Source organism: Cricetulus griseus (genome assembly GCF_003668045.3).
Source record: "Cricetulus griseus strain 17A/GY chromosome 1 unlocalized genomic scaffold, alternate assembly CriGri-PICRH-1.0 chr1_1, whole genome shotgun sequence".
NCBI lineage: Eukaryota > Metazoa > Chordata > Mammalia > Rodentia > Cricetidae > Cricetulus > Cricetulus griseus.
Window position 1 is genome coordinate 151,545,456 of NW_023276807.1, and position 18,112 is coordinate 151,563,567.

The 18,112-nt window shown below is 37.3% G+C and overlaps 1 protein-coding gene across 1 annotated transcript in view; it reads right to left on the reverse strand.

Moving 5' to 3' along the window:
- The window catches only part of LOC100758807 (transmembrane serine protease 11D), a 40,165-nt gene extending 25,087 nt beyond the window's left edge, over positions 1 to 15,078 (reverse strand). The window contains exons 1-3 of the mRNA XM_027390709.2: positions 15,009 to 15,078; positions 9,747 to 9,899; positions 6,672 to 6,790 (exon numbers count right to left, since the gene is read on the reverse strand). Of these exons, the coding sequence (XP_027246510.1) occupies positions 6,672 to 6,790; positions 9,747 to 9,899; positions 15,009 to 15,078 (342 nt within the window). The remainder of the gene's footprint in view (positions 1 to 6,671; positions 6,791 to 9,746; positions 9,900 to 15,008) is intronic.
- Between the last annotated feature and the right edge of the window lie 3,034 nt (positions 15,079 to 18,112).

The window sequence follows — 18,112 nt, forward strand, 5'->3', positions numbered from 1 at the left end:
TTACATCAAATGTTTTACTTCATGAGACCTCATGATACATGATTTGCTAGTAGTGAATGAGGTAGTTGAGGTAAGACTTAAGTCAGCATTAGGGAAATCATTTCATACAACTCAATATGCATGTGTTCTACAATGACTATTTTAGATGGATGAAATCAGTTAAGACTAATTAGTGATTAATTAGGTGATTAAGTCCAATTAGTGATGAAAATATGAAGGAAGGGTGAACAGCAAAGAACAGTGCTTTCCCTGTTAGATTTTGATTCTTGCCTAATCTACAGTCATTACTTATAGCATTTGTTGATACTTTCATGACCTAACAAGCTTAGCTATTTCCTAGTAGAGGTAGTTGTCTCAGGTACAAAGTTCGGTTTCACAGCTAACAAGGAATAGTTTGTCAGAGTTCTCCTGTGGTACAATATCAGGTACATTGTGGTTTTATAATGGAGTTGATTGCTTTCACTTATATGGTGCAGTTAACCCAGTGTATGTCAACATGAGATAGTTGAAATGAGGAATCAGGCAGCTTGCTGGACATTATATTTATCCAGGATTTGAAGTTATAAGATTTCTGTAATACCGTAACTTTTAAATATCAATTCCCATTACCAGGTTAATAGAAACATTGAAATGGAAAAGCAATTTTGTTTTTCCATATACAGACCTTAAAATTTCTTAAAGACAGTAAAACTTTGACCTTATTAAAATAATTCATGTTTTCTTTTTTAAAAATTAAGGAAATACTGCAACTTTAAAGAAAAAGCAAAATTTACTAAATTACAGTGTGACATGAACTATTTCTATCATTTAGTGACCTATATTTCAGTTTTTTATGTAAAAAGACATGTTACTGTGTTTATTAAGAGCTTGAGTCATAACTGCTCCTTACCAGACCATTCAATAATTAATTTTTATATTCATTGGGTTTTATATCCTGTTTTATTGATTTTTTTATAGCATTGGGGAAAACCAAGTAAATACTTAAGAAGAAAGGATTTTATGTTTTCCTCATAATTGATGGTTTTTACATCCTCTTCATGTTATAGAATATTCTTCTCTGGGAAGTCTAATGTTTTCTGAAGGAAAATAAATGGTAAAGCAGTGAATATGGGGGAGGGGAGAGGTGTGTGTGTGGAGGACTAGGAGGAGTGGAAGGAGGGCAAACTGTTTTTGGCATGTATTCTATGAAAGGAGAACAAATAAAGAGAAAAAAGAATACTCTAGTATTCTTACGAGTCACATTTATGGGTTTTAAGGACTAATGTGAATCATGTGTCTTTTAAGTAAATTCCAAACATTAAAACATAAGGGCCATCACTATACATATTAATATAGTAGGTCATATAAAAGCGTTGCAAATAGAATTAAAGTATAACTGTCCCATTTTTGCTTTTAGAAGGGAAACACTGTATCAGCTCTCTGTGTGTTCTATAAAATCACTCTTCCCAGTCTGTTACTTGATAGCTGCAGTTTGTTCTGTTTTCTGTGAGGTGAACTGAATAGTAGAGATGATGTGTTGTGGTCTTTAATATCCATTATCTTGTTTTGCCACTGTCTTGAATTCAAGGATTTAGGAAGTACAGTTTTCGAAGAAGAAGGGAAATAAGGCTTGTGATCATGTGATCTATCTACTGTAACACTGGACTGAGAGAGAGAGAGAGAGAGAGAGAGAGAGAGAGAGAGAGAGAGAATGTGTGTGCAGTGCACTCTTTTTTTTGAAGAGGAAATGGAGGGGAGGTGGATCTGGGTGGGAGGGGAGATGAAGTGGACATGGGAGGAGAGGGGAGCCGTAACTGTGGATGAGATGTATTGTATGAGAGAAGAATCTATACTCAATAAAAATAAACAATAAATAAAGTGAATTTAAAATTAAATTAAAAAACATTAAAAAATTGCCAGGTGTTGGTGGTGCATGCTTTTAATCCCAGCACTCATGAGGCAGAGGCAGGTGGATGGATCTCTGTGAGTTCGAGGCCAGTCTGGTCTACAAAGCAAGTGCCAAAGCTACACAGGGAAACCCTCTCTTGAAAAACCAAAAAACAACAACCTACAACAACAACAACAACAAAAAACCATTAAAAAATTTTAAGTAAGACTAAGGTAAATCAAAGACAGTCACTTTTCCCCTTTATTTTGGAACATAGCTTTTAACAGCTGAGCCCTTTATTAAAAAGGGGGTAGGGGTCCTGGAACTCATACTCCTCTGCTCTCCGTCTTCCAGTTCATTCCCATTGTCTTGTTTGTTATAGGAGTGCTGTTAATGCATTTTTTTTCTTTCCAAGACAGAGTTTCTCTGTATTGCTTTGGAACCTGACCTGGAACTGACTCCGTAGACCAGGCTGGCTTCAAACCCACAGAGATCCACCTGCCTCCTGATTGCTGGGATTAAAGGCATGTGCCACCAACACCTGGCCTGTTATGCAAATATTGATGAAGATAATAGTTGTGGTTTGCAGAGACCTATTACATCTTGTTACCACCAAGAAACGGCAACTCTTCTACTCAGTCATGAGATCCTGGTTTAAATGCTGGTTCTTTCTATATGCATTTATTCTTCTACAGAAAGATACATGTATATATTAACTAGGAAAATCATAATCAAATATTCAAGGAAACATTTAACATCATATTATCAAGATACAGTACTTCAAATATAACTTGGTAATGATGTAGGCAACGACTGATCTTGTGGAAGAGAGTGAAGGAAAGAAGAAACAAGAGGAAATATTTAGCATGTGATAAAGGTGATACAATATACATCAGTTGCACCAAAAAGCTCCCCACAGAAACCAAACCAAAACAAACAAAAACAAAAACAAAAAAGGACAAACACACACACACACACACACACACACACACACACACACACACACACCAAACAAAATGTATTGAAAGAATTTAAAAATGTGCTTATGGAGAAATGTTTAAATAAAATATTGTGATCCTATATGCTATAATATTTATTAGGTATTTTCAATGTTCTGAATCCATTAATACTGAAACATATAAAATTAAGTGAAGATGTATTTTTTGAGGAAAAGAAGGTACTAGCATATATTTGACTCCACTGTAAGAAAGGCATGTGGCTAGGCAGTGGTGGCACATGCCTTTAATCCTCAAACTCGGGACACAGAGGCAGACGGATCTCTGTGAGTTCAAGGCCAGCCTGATCTACAAAGCAAGTTCCAGGACATGCTCCAAAGCTGCATAGAGAAACCCTGTTTTGAAAAACCAAAAAAAGAAAGGCATGTGTGTTTGCGTCTGTGTTACAGATGCAGTTTGCACAGGAGGTCGGCTCAGAGCTTGAAATGGTTAGTACTAGATGTGTAGCACCGTTGGGCTTTTATGTAATTTTTTCTTCTTTACATTTATGTGTGTCCTGACATTTTTAAATATTGTGTAGAATCTTAATAAAAACACTGAATTACCTTCATTTTAATGGTAAAAGGTATGTACATACTTTGTGATTTATGTTTTAGAAAATGAGATCAATTTAAGGATAACAAGGTTTGTGTGTCTATATGTATGCATTATAAGACAGTAAGTATTTTGCAAAGATATATAATATTACTCTGTTTTCTCATGACCTTTTGCTGAATGTATGGTATTTCTTATGCCGTTTTTTACTGTTAGCTTCTCTCAGTTCTGCCTATGCTTGGTTAAGGTTGAGCTGACCTCACATATCTGACCTGATCCATCTGAAACTGAATGGCCCCATTAAGACATCTGCTGTGTTAATAAGAAGCTGAGTCCTAACCTCCACAGTGAAGCTTGATCCTTTCAATATTTAGCTAAGCAGAAAAATACTACATAGCATTATTGTGTAGATAGGAAGACTTCTCATGAGTAACCATTTATGACGATCTCTCTTGAGGTTTGGATCTTTGATAGCTCCAAGAACTTTTGGATGTTCATGGATTGAGCAACAAGAAGATAATTCTTAGTACAAATGATGTATCCAAACTCTCTAATTTTTAAGAACAGATCAAATGGAGAAAGCCGTGAGTAAGGGAGTACTGATGTGCTCAAGATGAGTTGTAAGTACAGTGTTTGTACCCTTAGTCCTTTGTATTATGCAATGCTATCAGAGGCATCTTGGATTAGGTTATGCATGACAGCATTTTTAGTGTAAGTATGATTCAATCACAAGAAACAAAGACATTTAATCATTTTCTACTGTCAGTCCTGAATATTTAAGTACCAAAGTAATGCATCTTTGCATTGTATATGTTGGAATGTTTGATTTTAAAAATTGCTGTTTAAATTACTAACTTGAAGTTCATTTTAAAAAAAGTCAAATAAAGTTTAGCTTGAGATTGAGAGAATTTCCAATAATTTTTAAACTAATTCTGTGCTGGCTAGTTTTATGTCAACTATCTGATCAGAGGGTGCCTCAGTTAAGAAAATGACTTCATTAGTTCAGGCTGTAGGCAAGCCTGTGATTTTTTCTTAATTAGTGATTGATGGGGAGGGCCAAGTCCAATGTAGGTGATGCCACCACTGGACTAGTAGTCCTGCATTCTAGAAGAATGCAGGTTAATCAAGCCATGAGGAGCAACCCAATAAACAACACTCCTCTATGGCCTCTGTAAATGTTCCTGCCTCCAGGATCCTCCGTGCTTGAGTTCCTGCCCTCACTGCTTTTAATGATGAACTGTTACATGGAGCTATGACTAAAATAAATCCTTTCCTTCCCAGGTTGCTTTTGGTCATGTTTTTCAACACAGCAATAGTAACCCTAACTAAGACAGGCCCTAAACATGCTTTAGCAATTTGGACTACTTACTTACGTGGAATGCATTATCAAATTATCAGTTAACTCAAAGACCTTGCAGACACTTAGAATTTTGCTCGATCAAATGTTCAGCCAAGATTGAATCTTTTTGTAAAAATAAACAGTAACATCTACCTCATTAGTATGTAAATTGTATATAAATTGCTTTTATCTTTAATAAATTTATATATATGTAAACATACACATCACCAAGGTATTATCTAATTAATTATTCCTTTCATGGTGAACGTATTTTTCTAATATTTTGTGTACTTATTTGAAAGTTATTTATGATTAATGTCAGTAAATATTTAATTTCAGTCTCTATATACTATACACTGAGGAATACATAAATATTTCTGATGACAGCCTGGTGTGGTGGCTCCATCAGAGGCAGGCAGGTCTCTGTGAGTACAAGGTCAGTCTGGTCTACATTGTGAGTTTCAGGCCAACCAGAGTTACATGGTAAGAACCTGTCTCATTTAAACAAACAACACACACACACACACACACACACACACACACACACACACACACACACACACGCACACACGCACACACGCACACACGCACACACGCACACACGCACACACGCACACACGCAACAGCAAACAAACAAATAAACAAAAAACACTTCGTAGGACAAAAGGAGTCACAACTGGAAAAAGTTTAAAAAACTCCACTGTGTTATATGGTCACAGACACATATGAATGTTGAGAGTTTAATGGAGGGAGAGGACCTAATGGACAGAGACTGAAGCTCTTCAGTGAGAGGCATAGCTTACTGTGTATTTTCTGCTGAAATGTCTACAGTTTGGCTCCCAATGAAATTTGCCTCTAAGTTGTGCAACAAGTTGATTATTCAGTTCTGAAGCAGTAATAGTACTTGTTGAAGATTAACTTCTTTCTCTCAGGGTGTGATATGTAGACACAGTGTCATTGACATGCTAGAACTAGTTAAAAATGTGAGGTTTATTGAATCAGAAGTTCAGTGGGGGCCCAAAAATCTGAGGTTTAATGAGACTATCAGATGGCTGTTTTGTATATTAAAGTTTCACAAGCTTTGAATTGATTTATATATTTAGGTCTTTTTAAAAAGGAGAGGGTAGGTGAGCAACCTTCGTCTGGTCAACTCTAACCCGGGACTGAAAGCTATCCAAGCTCTCTGCTGTTGCATGAGTACTAGGGGTCTGCTTTTCAGAACAGGGCAAGTAGACAGTGATATCTTCATGCATGAGAAGAAGTTCGCTTTGAAAATTTATAGTCAGACTAGTAGGCCTATCATCACACCAGCTTGTTGCCCAAATTATCTTATTCCTTGTATGGTGAGCATATCCTTTTGTTTATTTGTTTGTTTTTCGAGTCAGAGTTTCCCTGTGTAACAGCTTTGGCTGTCCTGGAACTTGCTCTGTAGAACCGCCTAGCCTTGAATTCACAGAGATCCACCTGCCTCTGCCTCCCAGGTTCTGGGAATAAAGGCTTGTGACACCACCCCCTGGCTGTGGACTGTGAATATATCTTTTCCACCTACTACTTTACATGCTTTCTTGAATAATGAGAGAAAAAAAGAAAAAGTGAAAGGAATATAAAAGGATAATCTCAATTCTTAACCACACAAAGACTTCCAGTCTTGGAAGTCATAATCAAATAAAATCCAAATTTATTTATGGCCTTTGTAACCTTGTTAGAATTATGACATATGAAAATGTGAATAAAAATCAGTATACTGGCAAATTAAATTAACTCAGAGAAAGCCAAGAAACACATTTCTCACTTCTCAAGGGAAGAAAAGATACAGAATATCCAGGACATTATTATATGAAACTATTATTACATTAGGCTTCTTACTGTTTTCATTTTAGGCAGAAATAAAAAACAAAGACAAGTATTAACCTACCATAGATTCAATTCTTTCACTCAAATGCCTGTATTCCTGTGTAGCCGGGGAATTTAAAGCCTCAGTGTATTCAACATTTAGGATTTGAAAGCTGCTGTGGTAAAAGTAAGTTTTCTTGTCTGGAGAAGAAAGGAAGTCATGATTACTATAGTGCTACTAAGTAGATTAATTTTTATTTTGTGCAGCATTATTAGAAGTTATACAATTAAAATAGTATTCCTTAAGAGAAAGAAAAATCCATAATAATATAAATTTAGCAGGATTACTTTCTTTTGAGTTTTTAAAAGATTGACAAAGCTAATATTTTTAAGGTAAAAAATGTTGGACTAGCATGACTTAGCTCCTTCAAAGTTGTACAGAAATACTATAATTTTTATTAGTAATATGTCTAAATGATATTTTTTATTTACTCGCTCAGTAACAATAGATGTCTGTAATATGTAATTGTTCATTGGTTAAAAAAACAATTCAAGTAATAGAATAGTTAAAAATTTTCCAATATTCTTTTTAAAATTTAGTTATTTTATGTGAGTGTGATGTACTGGGTGCATGTATATGTGCTTAGATGTGTGTGTACATGTGTATGTGTACGTGTGTGTGTGTGTGTGTGTGTGTGTGTGTGTGTGTGTGTGCCAATGCTAAGTGTCTTCTTTTTTCTCCACCTTAGTTTTTTGAGACAAGGTCTCTTAATGAATCTGGAATTCATCACTCCAGCTAGACTTCTGGCTGACAAACCCCAGGATCTGCCAGTCTGTGCCCACTCCAGTTAAACATATTTGAATTGTGCCTGGAGTTAACATGTGTGCTTGGGCAGTTGACACTTTATACACTGAACAACCTCTCCAGCCCCTCAGGCAATAGTTTTTGTAGACAAATTTCCTGGAATACTCACAGCCTGTCTTTTCTGGTTGTTTATTGTGAGGGTTTTTTTTCCCAAAGGAATGTTCTGGAATAAACATTCAGTTTAAAGATGTCAAGAATCCTTGAAATACACATATTGACAGGAGATTATGAATATGGACACAACTTAGCAGAACCTCTTGAGAAAAATCCCTTCTTCTCTCTGATCATTCATACACGCAACCCATAGAGAAATAAGTATAACAAGAAAGAGCTAACGACACTAAGGGAAAAGAAGTTTGTTTAAATGGGGGTGGGGGAGGTCATTTTTATTTCATAAGTGATCACTAGAGTAAGTCTTGAATATGATCACCTGGGCACTTCTTCATATTTAAGTGTGACAGTGTAGTGTCATTACTTATCATAATCATTAATTTAATATGGAGCTCAATGCTATTTCTTCTTCCTCCATCTATAATTTATTTGAAGTTTAACTTCATGCAATTTGATGGTAAGAAGCTATGACAAACTCAATTCAGTTATAACCTTTACAACCGATAATCTGAAATGATTATTCCTCATTACTGTTTTTTTCTAGTATTGATAATGTTATTTTCAACTATTTTTGCTTTTTATAATAGGACATACCATAAATTGTGTTTTTTCTTGTTTTTATCCATATTCATACATATCTATTTGCACACCATACATGAGGGTTAACATAATTATCCCTAAAACAAAATCAAAGTGTATTTTAAGGGAAATATTATATATTATCTAATAATATGTTTTCTATATTAAAGCTTCTGAAATAACATTAACCATTATATTATTTATATTATTATAAAATTACCATATATATGATTCATTTTGCTCATTAAAACTTCTGAAATAGTATTTATGAGGATTTAAAAACACCTCTTTATATATATTTATATATACATTTTTTGCATTAATTTTTTCTGTCCATGCTATCTAAATCAACTAATGATATAATATAAACTATTTTAAAGGTTAATTAATACTAAAATCATGTATCTCATTTAAAATTTGACATTACAGCTTTCTATTTCTCAGCAACAAACTTATCTACTGATTATAGTAGCTGCTTAGCTAGCAAGATTGCTTTCAGGACACAGTATGAGTTATCAAACACTAAGGCAAATCTGAGTTTCATGCATTTAGACTCAAGGTTGTTTGCAATATTTTACTTTCATAATTTTATCAGGTTATTAAATGAAAAAAACAATCGTGATGTTAACAAAAGCAAAGCCATCAAATGTTAGCAGGAAAGAAGTAGTGAGAGATTTTATTTTCCAGTCTATAGTGGTTCTCATCTGTGTAACAATGTTTTTGATATTAAAAAGGTAGGCTGTGCTTGCAGGTACCCTCCTTCCCCAAGGTTCATGGCCACTAGGGAAAAGGGGCAAGAACTGGCAAGCAAACAAGCTGGGCCTTGTCTGGTCTGTGGTATGATGGAAATAGCATTCCAGAAGACTGCTTCAGTGTTACAGCTCAGCTTTATTCCAGAGTGAGTAGAGATATAAAGGCTGGGGACAGTGACCTAATTTGCATTAAACATCACACTCCTGTCTAAGACTGTATATGGCAGCAGGGTCCTATTGCAAATCTCCTAACAAGTTGTCAGGTTACTATATGGGCAACAGAGGGAAAGCTTCTGCAGGGAACTGTGTCAAGGGTCACATTAGAGATGAGTCAGGCATCCAGGCCTAGAGACATTCTCCAAATAAGCTCAGGTTGAGACAAGGAAACCTCTGCCCTGGAGAAAGCAGGTGTGGGTGGGGGACATCCTCCATGTTGCTGAGCTTGGAGATAGCTGACTGCAATCTCTGACCGGCAGGACCTCCAACAGTTATATATTGTTTAGTTTGGAGTTTTGAGGGAGTGTTTCATACAACCTAGGATGGCCTTGTAGTCTCTATATAGCCACAGATTACTTTGAGTTCCTGGCTCTCCTACTTCCACCAGCCAAGAACTGGGTATACTTTGTATATTTTAAAAAGCCAAAACATCACCCACCTACCCCACGAAAGAACAATTAAGCCAAAAAAAACCAAATTAAAATGCTTACTGAGAAGAAATATGGATATATATGAATATATACTTAGAGGAGAATTCTAAACAATATTATTTCATGCTCATATAGTCATAAGAGGAAAGACTTCATTTTTAATCTGAGAATATATTTCATTATTTAAACTGAGAAGTACTTACCAAAAGCTAAGAAGTGAATAAGTAGACCTATAGTCACGGCCAGGATCACTACTGTTGTTATGACAACGAAAGCCACTACAAACGGACTGAAGAACCTCGACTGTGGTATCACTGGTCTTGGCCTGAGAACAGGAGTCAAAAATAAGAAAGCCACTCAGTTCACTGGGAAGTACATACTCTCAGTGTCCATGACTGTCTTTCTGAGCCTCTTAGCTTGTCCATGAATCTGATCATAGAAGCTTAGTAAGGAATCAGCCCAGACCTATCAGAATGCTCTTATAACTGTTGACTTTTTGAAGTAGTTTGGTAGAACTTCTGACTATGGTGTAGAATTACTTTATCTTTTTCTACCAGTCAATATACTTTGTGTTTTTTTAAATTTGTTTGTGCTTATGAGAGAGAGTCTTACTATGTATCTCTGGCTGGCTTGGAATTGCCTATGTAGACCAAGCTGGACTGCACTCATAGAAATCTACCTGCCACTGATTCCTGAAAGTTGGGACTATACATATGCAATGTGGTGCCCAGCCCACAATTGGTATGCTATTAAGATTAACCACTAAAGATTTTGTAGTACTGTAAGACCATCCAAGCTCCCAAACTTGGTGCTATCACAGCAATCCCATCTTAACTAGGGACCATAACAAAGGGTGTGCTGAGGAGAGATCACATTGAGGGTGAAGAATGAAGAGGAGAATGTGTGGCGGGGTTGAGGATTAGAACAATAACTTCCTTTAAGATGCTACTGCAAGATGTTACTTCACATTATAACAGATGACAACTTGGACAAGGAAAGCAGCAAGAGCCACAATGGTTCTCAATCTTCCTAACACTGCAACCCTTGGATACAGTTCCTCATGTTATGGTGACTCCCAAACATAAATTTATTTTTGTTGCTACTTCATAGCTGTAATTTTGATACTGTTTGAATCATAAAGTAAATATGTGATATGTGGAATATCTGATTTGTCTCTCCAACAACAGATGATGTGTATGTTTTTTTTCCTTACAGCTTCATAAACTGCAGTGTAGGTTAACCACTGCATTGCATTAATATATGATCTCATATTACATCAGGCATATCACTTAGAGCAGTCTGATTCACTGTCGCCTTTCCTTCAGGAGAGACATGGCCATGGACACTCCCATGGGGAAGTCACCAGGACAGCTTGTTTGGGTAGCCATGTTGTCATTTACCTAAAGAAACGGGAGGAGGGAGGGAAATTGAGTAGGGAGAACAATAGAGGAGAGCAAGAAAAGGGAAACATCAATAGAGGGAGCCACTATAGGTTTAAAGAGAAATCTGGCACTAGGGAATTGTACAGAGATCCACAAGGATGACCCTCAACTAGGACCCTAAGCAATAGTGGAGAGGCTACTTTAAATGCTCTTCTCCTATAATGAGAATGACGATTACCTTAAATGCCATCTTAGTACCTTCATCCAGTAACTGATAGAAACAGAAGCAGAGACCCACAGCAAAACACTGAGCCAAACTCGTGGAATCCAGTTTCAGAGAGGAAGGAGTGCTGAACAAAGGGATCAAGACCAAGCTGGGAAAACCCACAGGAACAGCTGACCTGAGCAAGTGGGAACTCATGGACCCCAGTCTGACATCTGGGGAACCAATATAGGACCAAACCAGGTCCCCTGACCGTGGGTGTCAGCTAGGAGCAGTAGGCAGTATATGGGGCCTCTGGCAGTGGAACCAGGATGTATCCCTAATGCATGAACGGACTTCTGGAGCCCATTTCCCATGGAGGGATACTCTCTTAGCCTAGATACATAGGGGAGGGCCTAGGCCCTGCCCCAAATGACTTGACAGATTTTGATGATCCCTCATGGAAGGCCTCACACTCCCTGAGGAGTGGATGGTGGATGGGATGGGGGATTTGAGGGGGGCATGGGAGCATGGGAGGGAGAGGGAACTGGGATTGATATATAAAATAAGATTGTTTTAATTTAAATAAATATATAAAAAAGAAATAGGAATAACTGCCTATCTCACAAGGCTATTTGAAGATAAAATGAAGTTATATAAGACATGATAAAAATGTTTCTAGTTAAATAGGTTAGTCAGTGAATACTTTCAGAATAGATGTTTTTCATGCTATTGTTTCTGATGCTATAGACTCTAGAGGGGTCAGGCATACTTCAGGGTTTGTAAATATTTATAATATTTATGAATATTTATAGCCCATGTAAACTCCACTTTAAGACCTTAGCAGAACTGGGACTCAGTCACATTTAAGCAGATTCTAGTCTGACTTCCACTTTTTTTCCTATTTGCTTTTGGACATTCTGAGGTAACAAAGGATATTCTAAGGTGACCATTGGCTTCTTAACTTTAGGTTTCAAGGCAGTGTTGCCTTGTAGGGCTTGAGTGACGTTCAGATACCAGATTTATAAATGGTGCTCTTCTCTTTGTCATAATACATCCTCTGTATATTATGTGCTGTGGATGGGACCAATGACAATTTAGAAATGGAGGTGGTTGTATATTTGCTAACTTTCATTTTTTATTGACTTGATACATTGTAAATTAAAAATAGTCTTGATCAAATACATCATTTAATAAAAGTGTGTTTAAATAATATAGCAGGAAGGAAGTTACCTAAAAATAATGGCTTTACATTTCTAACCAATTCTACTTCATTTTGTTTATTTTGTTTTACTGCTGAGAACTGGCTTTCTGAGTTCAGCAGTTGGGAGAAAACTGCAATTTTGACATTTACTAACTCCCTTAGCATCAGTGGATTCACTTGTCCTCTCAGCAAATTGTTGTTCCAGTTATATCCTACAATGGGCCACAATATCTGAGCTTTGTGAGCTCAGTAAATATTAGTCATTGCTGAGTAGGAAAGGAGTAGAAGCCAGTCTTCCACAGAATAGCCATGGGCAGACAGTATTTCTGGAGGTGAAATCTGGAGTGGAGTAAGTGGTAATCAAAAGCAAGGAGTAAGTTGAAGGTCAACAAAGCCTGAACATTAAAGATCAAAGGTTGGGTATGGCAGAATATCATTAGACATCATTTTGTTATGTTAGAGCAGTAGTGTTTGGTTTCACCCTAGATCTCTGGGTTATCTAGACTCTTGTCTGTGGTTACATAAGCAGTGCCAAGTATGGGTTCCTTCTCATGGAGTGAGAAGTGGTTAGCTACTCCCACATATTCTGTGTCACCATTGTTCTAACAGATCTCTGACTCTTGTATCTACTCTTGTGATTCTTCCTCCTGTTAGGTTGCTGTGTCCAACCTAGACATGATAGTTTTGCTTCATCTTTTATTTTGTCATGGTTGGTTGTTGTCTCTTAGAAGCCTGTTCTTTCCTAATGAGAGACAGAAATAGAGTGGATCTGGAGAGCAGAAGAGGTGGGAAGGATCCCAGAAGAGCAGAGTGAGTGGAAACTACAATCAGAATGTATTGCATGAGAAAAGAAACTATTTTCAGTCAAAAGGAAAAGAATACAGTAAAATTTCTAAAAAACAAAAACAAAAACCGAAGTTTGGAGTCAGCACAGGCTTCAGTTTGGATGAGCCTCACCTCCCAGGGGAATGATTTGGAGCCAACTTTGACTTTAGTTCACTGACAACATCTTAAACTGAGGGACTGAGAAACACCATCTACGTATTACTCAAGAAACAAAGGGTGTGTTCCCTAAATTACCTTAATCTCTCAAGCGACAACTATGTAAGAATCGGTTGTTCCACCCCGTAGAAACAGCTGAGGAAGTACCTGCTATGTAACTCACAGGTAAATGTCTGCACACTGCTGATTATAAAGCTTATGGTGATTCCAGATGAATTGCAAGCTCTGTAAACTTATAGGGAGTATGTTTGCAATCCTTCAAATTTTGACTTATAATATAGTTGAAGTCTGTGTAAGGAAATAAGTTGGCTTTTATTTCAGAATATTAACCAGCAAGATTTTTGGTGCTTGCATTAAAACAGAAAAACAAACATTCAGTTGTAATATGATCACCGTGATTACCTAGCTTTCTTTCCCCTCCCTATTTAGTTGCCCTTTTAATAGCCATGTTGTGAAAACCTTTGTGTCAGACATTAAACATGTGGACAGGTAACTTTCCAAACAGTTTCATCAAGCCACTAATAGAATCCATTCTGAATACAGGGAAAGTGGGACTGAGAAAGTAAATTCTTGATCAAGCATGGCAGAGCTGGAAATGGAAACCAGGGAGGCTTCTATAAAAGAACACAAACTTCCTTACATATATATCCTAAGTTACCAATACTTCAGAGGACAGAAAAGCGCTGTTTCTTGGCTCTTTTGATCTCACTTTGAGAAAAATAATGATAACCAATCTCTTGATTGTCTTTCAAATGTCTAGAATTTTGACTTACACATGGTATGTATGTATTTTATTGCACAGGAAATTTGTAATACAGGAATTGATTTAATTTTCATTTGAGGGAGGACATGAGGCTAGCAGGAAGTTGAGTCAGAGGAAGAATAGAGGAGAGCAAGAAAAGAGATACCATAATAGAGGGAGCCATTATAGGTTTAAAGATAAATCTGGCACTAGGGAAATGTCCAGAGATCTACAAGGATGACCCCAACTAACAATCTAAGCAATAGTGGAGAGGCTACCTTAAATGCCCTTCCCTGATAATGAGATTGATGACTTATATGCCATCCTAGAGCCTTCATCCAGTAGCTGATGGAAGCAGAAGCAGACACCCACAGCTAATCACTGAGCTGAACTCCTGGAATCCAGTTGCAGAGAGGGAGGAGTGCTGAGCAAAAGGGTCAAGACCAGGCTAGAGAAACCCACAGAAACAGCTGAACAAGGGGGAGCTCATGGACCCCAGACTGATAGCTGGGAAACCAGCATAGGACTGATCCAGTCCCCCTGAATGTGAATGTCAGTTTGGAGATCTGGACAATCTATGGGGGCCTCTGGCAGTGGATCAGTATTTATCCATAGTACATGAATGGATTTGGGAGCGGACTCCACATAGAGAGATACTGTTTCAGCCTTGACACACGGAGGAGGGTCTAGGCCCTGCTCCAAATGATATGACAGACTCTGATGATCCCCCATGAAAGGCCTCACTCTCACTGGGGAGCACTAAGGGGTTGGGATAGGGGGTTGATGGGGGCAGTGGAGGAGGGCAGGGAGAGGGAACTGGGATTGACATGTAAAAAAAACTTCTTTCTAATTTAAATTTAAAATATATATCTCAATATATTATATGGAAATATTAACTTCTGCCATTCATACATAGATATGCCTAATATTTACCTGTGGATAAATAAATTTGATAATTCACATTGTCTGCAGGAATGAAAGTTCTTAATGGCAACACATTCATTATGAATATTATGAATACTGAACATTTTGACAATTTTATGTCTATTTTAGATGTCAGTTATGATGTTAACAATGATTTGGGTCACAGTCCTTTTGATACGTAGTTTTTAAATTATTTATTTATTTATTACGTATACAACATTCTGCTTCCATGTTTATCTGCACACCAGAGGAGGGCACCAGATCTCATAATGGATAGTTGTAAGCCACCAGGTGGTTGCTGGGAATTGAACTCAGGACCTCTGGAAGAGCAGTCAGTGCTCTTAACCTCTGAGCCATCTCTCCAGCCCCCTGATATGTAGTTTTATTAATGATCTTACCCCATGTTATAGATTTAGCAAGCACCCAGTAGAATATTCCTAAGATATCTTCTTAGCCTATAGATCTCTCTGAATAGGCTCACTGAATAGCTTATGGATGTTCTACAATGACCTAATTGAATGGTTCATAGCGCCTTTCCCCAACACACACTTTCTGTCACAAGCACTGAGGAGTTAGCTTCACTTTGTCCCTTTGGTTATGTCAAATTCAAAAGGTCACCAATCAATTCTTATTCTACTACCTAAGTCTTTTCCTTTAAAACCTCTATATCTCAACTCTGACTTAATAGTTGCCTCATTAGTGATATTTGAAATACCTTTTAACTGGTCTCCCTGATTTTTTAACTAATCAAATATAAGGTGAATACCAATACGGAGCCAGTAGAGATATTAGGGTATATTTATTAGGGAGAGCCTTACTTACAGAGCAACCTAGCCAGCCGACAGGAAACGAAGTAAGCAGAGCAATCCGATGAAGTAGGGGAAAAGAAGAGCTACCATGTGTGCACCCCTCACTCTTAAACCTCCCTCACATCACCCTGACCCTGCCCTGGCGGGTGTGGTCGGGCACACCTGTAGCCAGCCTCAAGGAGGTGTGGTTACAGTGTCCCCTAAAATTCCCCTTTTAGTCTAAAAGGGGATTAAAACTGAACAGTGTGAAGTATCCATAAATAACAATCATAAGGGTGAAGTACAGAGGATACAATAATCTGCTTATGTCACATCCTAACTATGTCTATTTTAACTAAACCCAAAAGTCATCTGAAAGAGATATCCAAGCCTGAACACCTTTCAATCCTAACCCTGAACAACAGGAAACTATCCCTAACTAGGTGTATATTATCCTCAGTGATAACAATGGGGCAAAGGGACTGTAGTATTCTCCAAGGTACTTCCTGCTGAAATGGGATGACGATAGTCTCGTGGGGTCCTGTAAGAAGAAAATGTTAGTATAGTGAAAGTCTTGAGCGGATTATATTCAGACCATGTTTGATGGGATTTGCTTGAAGATCTAGGCTGAAATCCTTAAGTCAGTTGAAGTCCTTGTGTTAATTGAATCCAGTACTTGAAGGATAGTATAAGCAGATAAATTTAGAGACACTGGCATAGAGAGTCATGTCAGAGACAGTCATTTGGGTCGGGCATATTATAAAGGTCTCCATTTGAGTGAGACAGGTATTTGAGGTTTTGAGAACAGAAACAACATGATATCTGTCCTTTTAGCAGTTTTTCTTGTTACTGTTAGGGGAATAGTAGGTCTGAGATGGAGTAGGAGAGAATTTAGGTTATCCAGCATTCAATGAAAAGATAGTTACCTTACATAAGATGGTGAGTGGCCAGGGGAGTGGTCAGAGACTAGGCATCTTTTAATTTTTGAGTCTAAAGAATTTGGGGATGATTTTTCTGAGAGTTGAATATAGAATTTTTATTTCTTTCCAATCGATGCCTGAAAATACTCTAAGGACTTTTAAAAAGAAAAATCTCCCTTTTCAATCTCTCATTTGAAATGTGCCTGTCATTAAGTTAGCATTTGAACATTTTATGTGATATTTAAGATACATGATAATCAATCACCCTTGTCATTTCACCTTCTGCAGCATTGCAGCCTGCCTGCACCATGTTAGCCAGACTCAGTGTGTGTGATACCTTCTTGGAAAATGTTTTGGAAAATGTATGTATTTCAGTTGCCTGGCTTCGTTATCCTTAAGCCAATTCATGCACCATTCTTCCCCACTGGATAGTTCTCTTCTTCCCCCACTGATAACCCTCATTTAATCTCATAAGGCTTGGTATGTTTTTCTCCTCTCTTTTACAAGTTATCACATAAAACAAAGGCATTTCTGCCAGCTTCCACTTCCAGGATACTTGCTCATGAAAGGTTTCCCCGAATGTTCTTTCTTAGTCTATGTCCTAGCACAAGACCACAGAATTTACACAGGCATCGTTAATGGAAAAATCACTCTACAAATGACTCTAAAAATGACTCTACAAAGAAGATTTAAAAAATAATTTTGCAATAGTTTGGAGAGACTTTTAAAAATTAAAGTGCACGTTGTACATTCTATCTTTGAATGGGGTGAGTCCAAATATAAACCAGGGAACAATCTCTCCCAACTACTAAATGCTCACCATGTGCCTGCGTCCTGGGCTTCCCTACATCATTCCATTTAATCCTCATAAAAATGTGCTTGATGGATGAGGAAACAGTGGCTTAGGGATTAAGTTATTCAGCTAGCAAGTGACAGAGCTGTCATAGGAATCCGGGTTTGTCAAGTTCGCTTTGCCAAAGTCCACATCAGATGGGAGGAAAATTTCTACTAATTATATGTTGTGATTAACACTCATCACACTTGCTGCCTCTATTGCTGACATTAAAAGTTGGAAAATCCAAACATATGTTACAGGCCTTCTCTTGTAGAATGTACAAATAAAATACATTTATATTACATGTTGAAGTTGGGAAGAATATAAGAACCATGTCCAAAAGAAGATACTTTATTTTAGTCAGTTTCAACACCAGGCCAATTTTTGTCACAAGACAGGCAGTGAGAACTATCCAGTGAAGTGGTTTAGTTTTTACTTTTTTTTAAAGTTAAAGAATGCTTTGTTTAAACAAAATGTCACTTGGAAACTCAATACTTTAAAACACATCCACATAGAGAATCTTCTTTGTGGAAGTAGGATCTCTGTTTCCTGTTTTATTAGTTGAACTAT